This window comes from Suricata suricatta, chromosome 5 (assembly GCF_006229205.1).
Source record: "Suricata suricatta isolate VVHF042 chromosome 5, meerkat_22Aug2017_6uvM2_HiC, whole genome shotgun sequence".
NCBI classification, from domain to species: domain Eukaryota; kingdom Metazoa; phylum Chordata; class Mammalia; order Carnivora; family Herpestidae; genus Suricata; species Suricata suricatta.
Genome location: NC_043704.1, coordinates 67,079,509 through 67,096,677, shown reverse-complemented (window position 1 = coordinate 67,096,677; position 17,169 = coordinate 67,079,509). Strand labels below are relative to the sequence as shown.

At 35.4% G+C, this 17,169-nt stretch overlaps 1 protein-coding gene across 4 annotated transcripts in view; it reads left to right on the top strand.

The window, feature by feature from the left end:
* Positions 1 to 17,169, top strand: part of IQCB1 (IQ motif containing B1) — a 63,823-nt gene that overhangs the window by 37,948 nt on the left and 8,706 nt on the right. For all 4 annotated transcript variants that reach the window (XM_029939412.1, XM_029939413.1, XM_029939416.1 and 1 more), the window contains exons 11-13: positions 7,442 to 7,584; positions 9,509 to 9,657; positions 15,012 to 15,140. In XM_029939412.1, the coding sequence (XP_029795272.1) occupies positions 7,442 to 7,584; positions 9,509 to 9,657; positions 15,012 to 15,140 (421 nt within the window). The remainder of the gene's footprint in view (positions 1 to 7,441; positions 7,585 to 9,508; positions 9,658 to 15,011; positions 15,141 to 17,169) is intronic.

Below are 17,169 nucleotides of genomic sequence, written 5' to 3'. Positions count from 1 at the left end.
TATATTATTCTCTTCAGGAATCAGATGTTCTTGGTATAGCCTTGCCTTCTTGTGGTAAACTCAAGAGTATTTATTACTTATGGATTCCACTTGCTATCATTCTCAGCTAACTGTCCTGTTACATTTAAAGGTACCCCCATACCATGGATTCAGAATTTTAATGTTTAGTCTCACAATTGCTGTCAAATATGCCAGTCTTTTTCTTGTAATACAAAAATCTATATTTAAAAGTATCCCAGGATTACACATGTTGTCCACTTAGAAGTATATCTGTGGATTCTAATTAATGTTCCACTCTTCTATGATAGAAATTGAATTGCTTTATATAACAAAAACCAGTGTATTCATAAACATTTCCATTAAAAGAAATTAGCCGGGAAGCCAAAATTATTTACATCTCACATTATAAACAGGGTTCTTTTTTAGCCAGTATTTTGAGTTTGAAGTCTTAGGACAGACTGATGTATAGTTTTAACCTTTGGGTTTTATCTAACTGTTAATTTCAAGTTTGCTCAGCCTTCAGTACCTTTCCTCTTCTAGTTAAAGTAGTTTATGCAAATTTTTCTTGCTTTTTTTACGACTGGGCTTTCTGCAAAGGTTATTTCTGTCTCCTTGTGGTCAGGTCATTATCTCAGAGTAATTTTTCCCTCCCATGTTTTTTTGGGGAAGAAGGAACTCATAATTATGGATCCATATTCATCAGAGCTTTTTAGATTCCAGCCAGAGACACTCTTGTGTAGTCACCTTTATTGATGTGCTTTCTTAGGAGTTTCTTTTCCTTTTTTATTTTTCACTTGTGTTGGATGCCTTTTGAACTTGTTTTTTAAAACTAAAGTGTGGTTACATTAGTTTCAGGTATACAGCATGGTGATACAATCACTGTACACTTAGTCTGTCTATGCTCACCACAAGTATAGCTACCATTTATTACAGTACTTTTAACTGTATTCTCTATGCTGTCTGTACCTTTCATCCCCATTACTTACTTGTTCCATAACTAGAAACCAGTACTTCCCACTTCCCTTCACCCATTTTGCCCATTCTCTCACCACTTGGGGGTTTCTTTTTTTAACTCAATCATTTTTTATGGTCAGAAATTTTATTTAATGTGAAGTGCTCTTTTACTCAGCAAGGTTTTCTGAAGCAGCTAAAAGCTGCACCAGTTACCTTTGGGAAACCTCACAACCTACCTACCTTTATCATAGTGCTGATATTTGGTGTCTTAATTATACTAGTTTCACTTTGTAGGGGAAGTTTTTTGCCTCTTCCTATCTTAGATTCATTCCCTGGGGCCCTGAAAATTAGACTGACAGAAAAGGAAAACAAAACAAATTAACAAGAGAAGAACAGTTTATTAATGTGTGCAGTGCATGTGCAGAAGAAACCTCATATGATGAGGAACTCCAGTGAGTGGTTAGGGCTTGGGTAACATCTGAACAGAGAATAATAAATATGCAGAGAAGTGACAGGTAAAAACAAAAGGGTTTTAGGCTTCAAACATCAGGAAGTTATGGAAGGTAAATATATTTGGAAGACTGATAGAATATGTGGGTTATTTATCCAGGTCCTGTCTTGGTGCCAACTTCCCATCTTCTTTGTGGCCATAAAACTTCTTTGGGAAGGGCAATTTATGGCAGTCTTCATTTCTGAAAGGTTTCTGCTCTTAGTCTGATAAAGGATGCTCTGGGAAAGCTCTTTCTGCATTTGTAGATTCTCATTTGCCTCCAGCTCAAACTAATCTTTATACCAAAGTAGCACATTCTGCTACCTCTCAACTTCTTGAAATTGAGCTTCTGAAGGGCAGAACTATTATCTCTTCTCTGTTTGCTTGAGTGACAGTATCAAGCAGGCAACCCTTTTTATAAATGTTTGTTGAGTTAATAAATAGAACCCATCATTTATTCTGGCCATCAACTCATATGGTGTTCCTCCAGTTCATACTTAGTATTCTACAACAGAGGAATCCCTAGAGAATTCCTGATGTCTTGGGAGCAGATAATGTGGTCACTCTTTGATGGTAAAGATTCATGTTGATTAAATGTAAATCATGGAATGTACTTATATAAATTATCTTGCAAACATATCTGATCAATCATTTCCTTTTTAGAAATATAGTACAGATGCTAGATGGTCAAATGCCTACTCATTCCTTCAAAGAAACCAGTTGAATACACACATTAAAAAATTTTTTTAACATTTATTTATTTTTGAAAGATAGAGACAGAGCACTCGTGGAGGAGGAGCAGAGGTAGGGGGAGACATAGACTCTGAAGCAGGCTCAAGGCTCTGAATTGTCAGCACCAAGCCTGATGCAGGGCTCAAACACACAAACCAGGAGATTATGACCTGAGCCAAAGTTGGATGCTTAACCGACTAAGCCACCCAGGCACCCCTCAAATTTTTTAGTGATTAGAGGAACTCTTAACTAGAACTACACAGTAATAAACTACTGCTAACTAGAATGTTCCTAACTGGGAGGAAAACATTCAAATTCAAAATTACATTAATTCCTAATAAGTATTTTCAAACATGAAATTAAAGCCTGTGAATCCAGAAACACACATATTTATAATTTATTGTCATTTCAATCACTGAATCTCACTTTTCTACTATATGTCTATTTGTGTTTTACTTCTTCTGCACTCACCATAGTCTTTTGATTTTTGCCATATTTTATAGCCTGTGTGCTCAAGCGTTTACCCAGACCCAGTTTACTGGGTTTTTCATGCTAATAGCAAATTTAAAATAAAGATAATGCAGTGTTAGACATGATAATCTATAAACAATTAGATAATTTAAAAGGAGATTTTGTTTTGGGCCAATTGTTCTCTTTTATCCTCCATAAGTAGGTAAAAGATAAAACGTCTTTACCTAAAGGATAAAACATCTTTACCTGCTGTATACAACCCACAGTTTTGCAGGGAGAGTTCTATAAGAGAGGCAAGTTTCCATCAGCATTGCTTGAGAATGTAAAGGCCTCTTACTTGCTTCATTTCCAAATTTTGGGAGGAAGTAAAGATACTTAGAAACTATTTAGCTAGCCCTACATCCTCTCTAGCTAGAATCCTTTCTCCTTTTGGCACACATGAGCTTGAAGTCTTCTCTAACTTTCTTAGTAGGGTAAGAAAGACATTTTGAAACAAACCTTAGACTCTTGACAAAGTGTAAAGCCAGAACAAAACTCTTAAATTGCAATTGGTAGCAGTTAGAGAATACTAAGAAAATAAGCAAAAACCACACACACACACAAAATTTTATCAGAATAATTTTGTCAGTTTTCCTTTTCTGCTTTAAAAGATTTTTTAGATTGCTTTATGCTTGGTTTTCCTTTTCCAAAAGAAACTGAATTAAAAATCATTATAACTCCCTATAACTATACCATTTTGAAATCTGTCTGTCTACAAAGCTATAGCTAAGGTACTTCACTTCGGGGAAAAGAATCTAAGAGTAATGCTCTTAAGTGAGACACAAAAAAATTAAGTCTATAGAGAAAAAATAAATAATGTATTCTTCTCTTCTTAATCCTTTTTAGTTTCTTTTTCCAATGAGTCTCTGGAAGCATTTTGAAATTTATTATAGACTAATATTTATGATCTCCTTACATAGTGATATAGGAAGCAAACTGGGTAGAAATGGCTAAGGATATATTTTGGTGAATAAAAACAGATAATATACAAACACTAATTAAGTATTTGTGGCCACATGAAAATTTCATAATTGGCTCCAATAATAAAGTTTATTGGTCAATAATTGAGAAATAGGTAGACATGAAGAAAATAAAAATCATTCAGAATCATTCCACACAGTTAAAATCAACCAAAGGAAGAAGTCTGGAAAACCTCCAAAAATGTGGAGGTTAAAAACTACCCTACTAAAGAATGATTGGGTGAACCAGGCAATTAGAGAGGAAATTTAAAAATATACGGAAACACATGAAAATGAAAATACAACAATCCAAACTCTCTGGGACGCAGCAAAGGCAGTCCTAAGAGGAAAGTTCATTGCAATCCAGGCCTATTTCAACAAACTAGAAAAAGCACAAACTCAAAACCTAACAGAGCACCTAAGGAAACTAGAAAGGGAGCAGCAAGAGTACCCCAAACCCAGCAAAAGAAGAGAAATAAAGAACAGGGCAGAATTAAACAAGATAGAATCCACAAAAACAATTGAACAGATCAATGAATCCAAGAGTTGGTTTTTTTAAAAAAATAAACAAAATTGATAAACCTCTAGCTAAGCTCCTCAGAAAGAAAAGAGAGAACACTCAAACAGACAAAATCATGAAGGAAAATGGATCTATTACAACAGATCCCTTGGAAATGCAAGAAATCATCAGAGATTACTATGAAAAATTATGTGCCAACAAACTGGAAAATCTAGAAGAAATGGACAAATTCCTAAATGCACATGCACTACCAAACTTCAAACAGGAAGAAATAGAAAATCTGAACAGACCCATAACCAGTGAAGAAATCGAATCTGTTATCAAAAATCTCCCAATGAATAAAAGCCCAGGGCCAGATGGAATCCCAGGGGAATTCTACCAGACATTTAAAGCAGAGTTACCATCGATTCTTCTCAAGTTATTCCAAAACATAGAAATGGAAGGAAGACTTCTGGACTCATTCTATGAAGCACATATCACTTTGATTCCTAAGCCAGACAGAGACCCAACAAAAAAAGAGAACTACAGGCCAATATCCTTAACGAATATGGATGCAAAAATACTCAACAAGATACTAGCAAATCGAATTCAACAGCATACAAAAAGAATTATCCAGTATGATCAATTGGGATTCATTCCTGGGTTACAAGGCTGGTTCAATATCTGCAAATCCATCAATGTGATACATCACATTAACAAAAGAAAAGAAAAAAAGCATATGATCCTGTTGATAGATGCAGAAAAAGCATTTGACAAAGTACAACATCCCTTCTTAATAAAAACCCTTGAGGAAGTCAGGATAGAAGGAACTTACTTAAACATCATAAAAGCCATTTATGAAAAGCCCACAGCCAATGTTATCCTCAATGAGGAAAAACTGAGAGCTTTCCCCCTGAAATCAAGGACACAACAGGGATGGCCACTCTCACCACTGTTGTTTAACATAGTGTTGGAAGTTCCAGCGTCAGCAATAAGACAACAAAAGGAAATAAAAGGCATCAGAATTGGCAAAGAAGAAGTCAAACTTTCACTTTTTGCAGATGACATGATACTCTACATGGAAAACCTGGCAGACTCCACCAGAAGCCTTCTAGAACTGATCGATGAATTCAGTAAAGTTGCAGGGTACAAAATCAATGTACAAAAATCAGTTGCATTTTTATACACCAAAAATGAAGCAACAGAAAGAGAAATCAATGGATCCCATTCACAATTGCACCAAAAACCATAAAATACCTAGGAATAAACGTAACCAAAGATGTAAAAGATCTCTATGCTGAAAACTATAGAAGACTTATGAAGGAAATTGAAGAAGACACCAAGAAATGGAAAAACATTCCATGCTCATGAATCGGAAAAATAAACATTGTTAAAATATCATTACTACGCAAAGCAATTTACACATTCAGTGCAATCCCCATCAAAGTTGCACCAGCATTCTTCTCAACGCTAGAACAAACTATCTTAAAATTCTTATGGAACCACAAAAAACCCCGAATAGCCAAAGTAATATTGAAGAAGAAAACCAAAACGGGAGGCATCACAATCGCAGACTTTAGCGTCTGCTACAAAGCTGTCATCATCAAGACAGTATAGTATTGGCACAAAAACAGACACATGGACCAATGGAATAGAATAGAGAGCCCAGAACTGGACCCACAGGTGTATGGTCAATTAATGTTCGACAATGGAAAAAAGACAGCCTCTTCAACAGGTGGTGTTGGGAGAGCTGGACAGCAACATGTAGAAGAATGAAATTAGACCACTTTCTTATACCATTCACAAAAATAAAATGGTAGACAACCTGAATGTGAGACAGGAAACCATCAAAACCCTAGAGGAGAAAGCAGGAAATAGCCTCCTTGACCTCAATTGCAGCAATATCCTCCTCGACACATCCCCAAAGGCAAGGGAATCAAGAACAAAGATGAATATGGGGACCTCATCAAGATAAAAAGCTTCTGCAATGCAAGGAAACGAACAAAAAACTAATAGGCAACCGATGGAATGGGAAAAGATAGTAGCAAATAGCATATCAGATAAAGGGCTAGTATCCAAAATATACAAGGAACTCACTAAACTCCATACCCAAAAAACAAATAACCCAGTGAAGAAATGGGCAGAAGACCTGAATAGACACTTCTCCAAAGAGGACATCCAGATGGCAAACAGGCACATGAAACGATGCTCAGCGTCACTCATCATTAGGGAAATACAAGTCAAAACCACACTGAGATACCACCTCACACCAGTCAGAGTGGCTAAAATGAACAAATCAAAAGACTATAGATGCTGGCAAGGATGTGGAGAAATGGGCACCCTCCTAAACTATTGGTGGGAATGTAAACTGGTGCAGCTGCTCTGGAAATCAATGTGGAGGTTCCTCAAAAAACTATCAATAGAACTCCCCTATGACCCAGCAATAGCACTACTGGGGATTTACCCAAAGGATACAGAAATGCTGATGCATAGGAGCATGTGTACCCAATGTTCATAGTGGCACTTTCAACAATAGCCAAATCATGGAAAGAGCCTAAATATCCATCACCTGGTGAATGGATCAAGAAGATGTGGTATATATACACAATGGAGCACTGCATGGCAATGAGAAAGAATGAAATATGGCCATTTGCAGCAAAGTGGATGGACCTCCACTTTGGGTGCATGCTAAGCGAAATAAGTCAGGTGAAGGACAGATTCCATATGTTTTCACTCATAGGTCTAACAGGAGAAACCTAACAGAGGACCATAAGGAGGAGAAGGGGAAAGAGTTAGGGAGAGAGAAAGACACAAATCATGAGAGACTATTGAATACTGAGAACAAACCAAGGGCTGAAGGGGGAGGGAGGACGGGGGTAATTGTTATGGAGGGGGGCACTTGTGGGAAGAAGCACTGGGTGTTATATGGAAACCAATTTGACAATAAACTATTATAAAAAAATCACTATTGAAATTTTTTTATATACATAATACATATTTTTAATACAATTTGGAAAGTTTTCTATATCCTGATTTTATTTTTACTTGACATTAGATTTGGGTATTTTCCCAAGTTGCTAAATGTATTTTCAATTTTTTGTTGTTGTTCATGGACTCCTGTCCAGTGAATGAACCAGTAACTTTTTTATCCAGTTCCCTATTGTTTTCAATTCGTTAGAGTTGTAACAAGTCTGCATATAATTACAAGTGAAGTTAAACATTTTTTCATATACTTCTTGAATAGGTGTGTCATTTATGAAAACATTGTGTATAAGATGCCTATTGTTTCTGTCATAGATCTAAACGAACCAAGATATTACAGAAGCTACATAGGGAGAAGGAAGAAGAGGATCGCAGATTACAGTTGCTCCTTCAAAGACAGAGAGCGATGAGACTGTCCCGAGAATTACAGCTGAGTATGCTTGAAATAGTTCATCCAGGTGGGTGACAATGTCAATTTTATAAGTGTAAAAATATTTAAAGCATCTTTTTAAAAAAATTTTTTTAAGGTTTATTTATTTTTGGGAGAGAGACAGTGTGAGTGGGAAAGGGGCAGAAAGAGAGAGGGAGACACAGAATCGGAAGCAGGCTTCAGGCTCTGAGCTGTCAGCACAGAGCCTGATGCGGGGCTGGGACTCACGACCCACGAGATCATGACCTTAGCCGAAGCCGGCCACTTAATCACCTGAGCCACCCAGGTGCAGGTTTCCCACTACCTGATGATTTATTTTTATTTTAATTTGAACTGTTTTCCTGTTTCTCCCTTTTCCAGGTAAACCTTATTAAATCTCGAGTCAAAAAAAAGTTACTATTTTTTCTGATTAAGGCCTATTATTTGATGAGCAGTCCCATCTAGTTTTCTCATCTTTCAGATAAATTAGTGAAACATAAAAATATATGCTTAAAGATAGCCTTCCGAGACACAATGAAAGAATCCCCTTGACCTTAAGTAAGGAGTTGGAATATTGCTACATTCAGGCATCAGAACTTTACTCATACACCAGTATAAACCTTGTGACATCTTACTGCCTTTGACACACTGAACTGAGATTAATATTATAGTCTGGGAATTGGAATGGTTTTAGGATTTTTTTGTTGTTGTTGTTCTTCCCCTTCCCCTCCCACCACTCACTCCCAGTGTTCTTTGCTAGCCTCTTATTTCTTGTTTTTTCCATTATATATAAATGTTTCCTAGTGTTCCATCTTTACCCCTCACTCTCATATTGCTCTTCCTGTGGAATCCTATCCATAACTATAGCTTCAAGTACCAAATGAGTGCACATTCAGATCTTGTTTGCATCTTTACCTTCCCAAGCTCTAAACCACCACTTCCTAATAAAACTTTTTACAAAATGAAATGTTCTTTTTTTTCCATGGTTTTTATTTATTTTTGAGAGAGAGACAGTGCAAGCAGGGGAGGGTCAGAGAGAGAGGGAGATACAGAATCTGAAGCAGGCTCCAGGCTCTGAGCTAGCTGTCAGCATAGAGCCCAACATGGGGCTCGAGCCCACAAACCGTGTGATCATGACCTAAGCCGAAGCCAGATGCTTAACCGACTGAGCCACCCAGATACCCCAAAACGAAATGTTCTTTATCTGTACTGTTGAATATGGTTCCTACTGGCTACACATGGCTATTGAGTACTTGAAATATGATTAATGCATGCAAGCACATGAATCTTAATTTCACTTTATTTAATGGCGATTTGTGGTTAGTGTCTACTATATTGGACTGTACAGCTCTGTAGTCAGCTCCCTAACCAGCTTTACTTAGATATCCATAGGCATCCAAAACGAGTCATCATCTACCCACTTGCCCCACCAATTTCCTCTCCCTGTATTCCCCTTCTCAGATAATGGCACCAACAATCTACCCAATTTCCCATCTGTGAAACATCCTAGAGTTCTTTTTCTCACATGCAACAACTCTGAGAAAGAAAAAAAAAGTCATAAAAAAGTTATCTGTAGACTTAAGAGAAATTTGGAAGTACACAGAATAGTTAATATATATACACATTTTGCCTTTTCCCTCTCGTGGTATGGATTGAATTCCTAACCATGTACTTGTGATTCTTTTTTCTGAAGATTCTTGTTACTGGATTATTAAGCCTTATTACTTTGCCACAAGAAAATTATATGAATCTTTTCTCTAAAAGAAGCAGCATAATCTGAGAAAGCTTTTGGAGTTTTTTTCCTATTATCTTGGAACCACTGTAAAATAATAAAATTGGGGAAATTAATGAACAATATTTAAAGAAACAAATAAAAAGACTATAAGATTATTGTTATTACCATTGTCCTGATTCCAGAACTTGAGAAAGCATAGCAGTTGAGTATGTTGTAATAGTGTGTGTCATCTTTTTAGGTCAGGTGGAAAAATATAATCGGGAAATAGAAGAGAAATCAGCATTGATTATCCAGAAACACTGGAGAGGGTACAGGGAAAGGAAAAATTTTCGCCAACAGAGGCCATCTCTCACGGAGTATAAAGCAGCTGTCATACTTCAGAGAGCAGTGAGTCTAATGTAGTAAAAAGATTACTGGATTAGGAAGCAAAAACATGAATTCAAACTTGACCTTGTATATACCTGCTATACTCTAGTCACAGAGCTTTTCTGAGTCTTAGTTTCTTCCTCTAAAGTAAAAACCTCTTTACCACTGGACAAACTGATTTAGATACCCAGTTCTTAGTATTTCCATAGAACCTTGTACATCATTTATATACTACAGTGTTATTCTTTTTTTTTCTTTCTTTTTTTCTTGGGCAGTGACTTCCTCAGGTATAAGGAACTAAGTCTTATTTATTATTGTCAGCCCTCAGCATGTGCTTCATATATGAATTGATGTTACCCTACCTTTTTCACTTAATTGTTATGTGAGTTAGATGACCTGATTTATGGGAAAGTATTTTATAAATTGCAAAACTTGTACAAGTTCAGCACATCATATTTTGTTTTTTTATGTACAGATAATATGTTAGATATAACTGGATCACTGTAAATCTTGAATTATAAAATGGTGTTCTTAAATGATAATTTTCCTGAGATTTATCTGGAGTATAGTAATATTTTATTGCCTTGGAAAAGTATAGCACATGGCCTATTTATTTCATTTAATGACCAATTTTCCTAATAGCTGTTATTCATTTGTACCTGTTAACTCTCATATTAGGATTTCAGGTCTATAGCAGTTAACTTTATGATACTTTATTGTTGAATTTTAGGTTAATTTCAGTTTTTCACAGTGATAAATTTTGAATGGTATCTCTGTTAATTCTCCATGATTAACTTCTTACAAAGATAATTAAAAACCACTCTTTCAAAAAATAGGAAAGAGTAAGTACTAGAGAAATAGGTAGAGATTTGACTGTATTCTCCATCTTCCTCAGGCTTTTTGGGTAATGTCAGGTTCTATCTGCAACAAACAATCCTGTACCATACCAAACCACACTCACACCTGCTTTTTACCCTTTGCTACATAAGGCCATCTAGGAACCTATAGATATCAGTATTGAGATACTTCTTTTAGAGGAGGAACCCTTGGGTTCTTTCTAGTATTTTTTATCTCATGGCTCTCTCCCTTTTAAATTCTTTTCTGTCAGAGAATCAAGTAGGACCTTATAAAATTGAATTACTACTTCGACTATTTAGATAAGCCCAATTATTTATAAAAGGATCCTCTACCTAAAATAAGATACCCCAGTTTGTCCACTGTCTCTTAGAGAAAGAAGCACAGAAGTCATTAGAGAAGGATATCTGAAAACTATGAAAGCAAAGTCAATTTGGCTTTCACACTTTTCTTTGGCATAAAAGGAAAAAGATTAGTCACATCTGCTTCATATCTCCCCCACCCAAAAGAAGGAATACATTGTAAGACAAAAAAGGATGGGTAAAGGTCATGGTTTTGGTCTTTGTAGCTCACTACTAGAAATAATGGCAAAGCTAGCCAAAAATAGAAAAGGTAAGAAGAGGATTCCTTTCAAAGAGGGAAAAGAGAAAGAAGTTATGAATCATAGAGAGGGAAATGAAAGTAGTAGAGAAAATTAGAATAAGGCAGTCAGTGGTCAGTAAACAACACATTTTAACTACATTTTTAAGTATCTTTTTTAAGACATACTATAGACCTGCATATAGACTATGTCCAATACAGTACCCACTAACCACATGTGACTACTGAGTACTTGTGTAGCTAGTCAAAATTGGAATGTGCTACAAGTGTAAGATACTACATTTTGAAGACCTAGTATGAGAAAGAGTGCAAAATACTTCATTAATAATTTTTATATTGAATACATATTGAAGTGCTAATATCTTTTACATATGTTGAGTTATAATATGTTTATATAGCTCAGTATGTGCAAAATATTAATTTAGACTGTTTTTACTTCTTTATATGACTACTAGAAAATTTAAAATTACATAAGTGACATTCATTATATTTTTATTAGCACTGCTATTGATCTTTGTAAGGGAAAAAAAATAATTCATTGGTTTCACTGAAAGCAGTAGGAATATCATTTCCTTGAACTTGTCCTTTAGGAGGAACTGCTTTTCAGTGTTTTTGGCAGGAAAAGGTCAGAACTGTTGTTAACCTTTCTCCCACCCTAATTTTTTGCAAAAGGAGAGGCATTGTTTTTCATGTAATTAGAAATTGAAAAAACCATATGAAAACTTGCTAATTTCAAGTTACACATTCTGAACACAAGATAATAAGTTGGAGTTGTCTATAGTGGTATAGTGTCAAAATTAAATTTGAAGAGTTAGCGGCATTTTCCCTTTTAACAGCCCCATGATTTTCTTCTCTTGCTTTTTCATCTCTTAAGAAACTCAAGAGGAAGGTGATGGTTGCTGGTGTCTGGTCTCTAGCGCTAGAATGGTGGCAGTTCTTGCTACTTGATGATAGCCTAAAGTACCTTGCACTATTATACAAATCCATCACAGACTGACCATGAAAACACTTAGAGAAACAAACCCTTAGCACTTGAGAAAATAAATAAAAACTGGGAGATAAATTAAAATTTCAAAGAGTCCTCAAATGACAAAGAATGAAGAAAGATTAAGATGGGTTTTTTTGGTCTAGGGACAGAAATTTCTCTCTTCTGGTACCTTTACTCTGAAGTTCCCAGCATAGTATAATAAGCCTAGGGTGGTGTTAATAGCAGGAGGCAGAAGAGAGGGAGGAGAAAAAAGGAAGAAGAGTCAAGTAAAGGGAACAATACAAGGGAGGGGGTCTCTTAACAGGAGGATGCAAGCGCAGTTGAAGGCTCCAGTAACATACTAAAAACAGGGATATTAGGGAAATTTTATATACTGAGCCCTGTTTACCACCTCCCTCAGGTTCCTGTGTGCTGTCAGCCAGACTTATCTCTTGCAAACAGATTGAGAATATTTTCTTTGGGAAATCTGAGAAAAGTTACAAGTACGCTCACAATGGATACTCCACAAAGAAACAATAGCACAGTTCAGTAGTTTTATGTTAAAGTACATTGCAGATAAGCCCTACCCACCAGCCCAGAATTTCTAACACCTTGTTAGTGCTCAATCTTAAATATCATTTCCAAGTATCACTGGGAAAAGCCAAAGCCAAAACAAACAATAAAACTACTTGGTGGAAATAGAGACATTGCAGGGATAAGAAAACATTTAAAAAATCTGTTATTTCCTCAGAGCTAAGAGAAGATAATGCATAAAACAAAACCAAGATGCTATATAAAAGGGAACAAATAGAACAAAAGTTGGCACAAGAAAAAATGAAAGACATAATAAAAGGGCTAGGAGGAAAAAATTGGGAAATCCAGAGAGCAGGGCAAAAAGAAAAGATAACCAATTTAGGAAGTCAAATATTCAAACATTTGAAACAAAGAATAGAAAAAAACCTGAGGAAAAGAAATCAAATAATTCCCAGATTTCCCAGAACTGAATGTCATGAGTTTTAGATTATAAGGGCTAAATGTCTAAAACAAGGACAGAAATACACTCACATCTATTTTACATTACTGTGAAATATACTGGGGACACACATACTCTCAGTAGCAGTATTGGAAGGTAAAATGTACTGGAGTAAGGGTGTTACATTTTGTAGGGAAAAGGGTTTCCTACTAGAATTCTACATCAGCCACACCATCAATTAAGATAAGAGTAAACTAAAGACATTTTCATGTATCACAAGGTCTCTAAAACAAGAAAAAAAGACCATGTGGAATATAGGAAAGTGCAAAAGAAAGATGAAAAGGAGACCAAGATGATGGTGAATGGAGATCTCAGGATGACATGTATGTGTCAGGCATAAAGAACAGTCAATCCAGATTGGAGCAGGTCAGAAAGCTCCAGAAAGTGTATATCCAAGAAAACAAATTTGATAGAATGCCTGATATGTTTTAATGAATTAAGTAAGTGTTAGGAGAGAGTTTAGATACATGGTCAGTGATAAGTACATAGAAATGTAACCATAGGAAAACATTTATTCTACAGAAAATAAAAAATGTACAAGAAAGGAAAAGTAATCATATACTATATGGTTCAAAATTAAATGGCTTTTATGTAGTTATAATTATGTAAACACTAAACATTGATTTAACTAAATTTATAATAATATTGGATATTTGGTTATGTGGAACATATGTGGGAGGGCAAGCAATGAAAGAGAACTAAGCTAAATCCTTATCTTCTGTAGAGCAAGTCAACAGATAAAACCTTTACCTGAAAAATTACAGAAAAGTAGATGGAGAAAAACATCAAAAGAAAAAGCTGAAACAGTTAAAGTTGTATTTGAGGAGGGGGCAGAGAACGGTAGTTTTTTTTTTTATAATTCTTATAAAACTGCCACATTAAACAATAGAGTTATATCAATGACTTTTTTCCTGGCAAGCACTGAGTAATAAAATATTTTATACATTGTGAGCCATGCAGTCTTGCAACCGTTCAGCTCTTATGGTTATAATACACAGGAAGCTGTAGATAGTACATAAGCAAGCATGAAACATCAATATTATGTTATTTGTAGACACTGAATTTTGAATTTCATATAATTTTCACAAATCAGAGTATATTCTTTTTAATCATATAAAAGTATAAACCATTTTTCACACATAAGCCATCTAAAAATAGGCAGCAGGCTGGATTTGGTCTATGGGCCATAATTTGCCAACCTTTTCCTTAAGGTAACATGAATATGTAACTTTGATGAAATAAAAACTACAAGGAGGGGAAAAGAGTGAAAAAAAATTGGGCAGAATAATTTCAAATTTGTTTTCAAATCTTACCTGTTTTAAGACTTCTTAAAATTCAGGAATTATTTCTGAAGGACATGAGAAAGAACGTTAAGAAAGTACTTCTGTCAGTAGCCCCATATTCTATAATTTTATAATATTTCCTCATTTACCAAGCTTTTTCTTATATGCAGTCCCTTTGATGCTCACATTCTTGTAGTCTAAGTAGAACTGGGTGTGTTTTCTATAGATATAGAGCCCATTCTGTAGAGATCAGATGACTTGCCCAAAATCATACACAGTTTATAAGGGACTAGTATTCAGACAAGAGCTTACTCCCAGTTTTTTCCTCCTGATTGGTTACTATACTATGCCTCAAATAATAGAGTTCATAAGGGACTTGAATTGAGATGAGAACTCATTTCCTATTTTTCCTCTTTATTGTTTAGTGTATAAATAATATATGAATATAACCTTATAAAATATTAAAACACTCCAGGAAAATATATTAAAAAGTCATTGTCCTCCCTCTCTCCTGTCAAAATCCCATCCCTCTCCCCATACACACTCAGAGTTAACAACAGTTGTAATGTTATTGCTACCATATGTTGTAGAAGAAAATAGTTCTATTAGTTCTATTACAACTCTTTTTTTGCCCCAGACTCTTAAATTTCTAGCTAAGTGTCGTAAGAAAAAGAAATTCACTTCTTGGCAAGGACTTCAAGATCTCACTGATGTACGCAGAGTTGAACTGAAGCAACAAGTGGATGACTATCTTCGAAGACACCCGGTATGCAGGCTTTTGTGCCTTGATAATCGGTGCTTTTTGCCAGTGCATGCTATTCATCAACAAAGCAGTGTATTATATGTGTTGTGTGTATATAATACAATGGCTTTACCATAGAGTTAAGTGGCTTTACCATAGAGTTAAGGAGTCTTATAATTACATGCACCATCGTATAGTCAATAAGAAAGGAGACTGCTTCAATTGAGTCATTTCCCGCAGTGTATCAGCAAAACATGGTCATTGCTTTTTTTTTTTTTTTTTTGCAATAGTACGTAAAACTATGTTGAAGTTTCCATAAAGAGTACATATATATATGTATATATACGTGTGTGTGTGTATATATATATATATATATATATATATATATATATATATATGTAGCTTCTAGTCAATAAATATTCGTTGTTAACATATATACCCAAACACATAACACATATATGTGGGAACTGACATCTGCTATTAATGAAACTACAGGAGCTAATATTATAAAACATTTGACTGTTTGCCTCTTACGATTTTATCACTGTAATATTGCTAACACCTTACTCCCAATAGAAATGTCCATATCTTTTACCTTCTATAACCATAGTACTACAGATCAAGTGTTATTTGCTTCTCCCTTCTGAGTTCTTGACCTTATACTCCTATATGTCTTTGAAGATCATTTTCCTTTCTGCTTTTAGAGTGACTCACCACCTTGTCATTAATTTTAATGACCTATACTTCTGCCAGTCACACTCTTTTTTTAAAAATTTTTTAATGTTTTTCATTTATTTTTGAGAGACAGAGAGAGACAGCGCGAGGAGGGGAGGGTCAGAGAGAAAAGGAGACACAGGCCTCTGAAGTAGGCTCCAGGCTCTGAGCTAGCTGTCAGCACAGAGCCTGACATGGGGCTTGAACTCAACGAACCGTGAGATCATGACCTGAGCCAAAGCCACTTAACTGACTGAGCCACCCAGGCATCCCCCACTTTCTCTTTTCTTGATGCTTCTCCCATACTTCCACACTTCACTAATTTTATGAGGAAAGTTGGGAGGTTATACATTTCAGCCAATCAGAATTCTTACTGCCCTCATTCAAGCTAACCACTCTTAAAAGTACCATTTAGGTACTTTTCATATCTATTTTCTTGTACTTCCATTGTTTGTCTTTGGGTTCTCTTTCTCCCTCCTCTCTGCCCCCTCCTCCCCACATACACACACTTTCTCAAATATCAAGGTTCTGGGTGGCTAATGTTAGAGGTTAAGAATAAAGTTAGGTAGTCCTATCATTCACCCTTTCATTCTTCCAGAGCTCCTAAAACTAAAGAGCTTTATGCAAAACAAATACAAAGAAACAAAATCTCAAAAAACAAAAAGACCAATATAAATGGGAATTAGAGCTTTCCAAACTATCAATTTACCCCCAAGTCCAATGAACACACAAGGCACAGGAAAAAAAAAACCCATGACAAGATATATTGTAATGGGATTCCTCAAATCAGTAATAAAGTAATAATCTTAAAAATGGAAAACATAAAGACAAAGAGATGACATATTTCTCAGCAAGGACAAAGCAAGTAAGAAGATAACTTTAAAATATTGAAAAAGAAAGCTGTCCATGTAGAATTCTTAACATGAAAAATTAAAGACAAAATAACTTTTTCAGACAGACAATTGATGCATACTTACAGTACCAGAATGTTATAGCTTTTGAGTTGTAAAGGATTTAAGATTTCTCTTAAAAATGATACCACAAGAAGTCCAACTCTACATAAAGATATGAAAATGCATGAAGCATTGGAAATAATAACTCCATGGATAAATATATGACTTTTACCTCATGATTTAAATGTTTATAAAATAGAATTGTTTTTTTATTTTTATTTTTATTTTTTCATTTTTTTTTCAATACTTTATTGTCAAGTTGTTTTCCATACAACACCCAGTGCTCTTCCCCATAAGTGCCCTCCACCATCACCACCACCTCTTTTCCCCCCTCCCCCTTCCCCTTCAACTCTCAGTTCATTTTCAGCATTCAGTAGTCTCTCAAG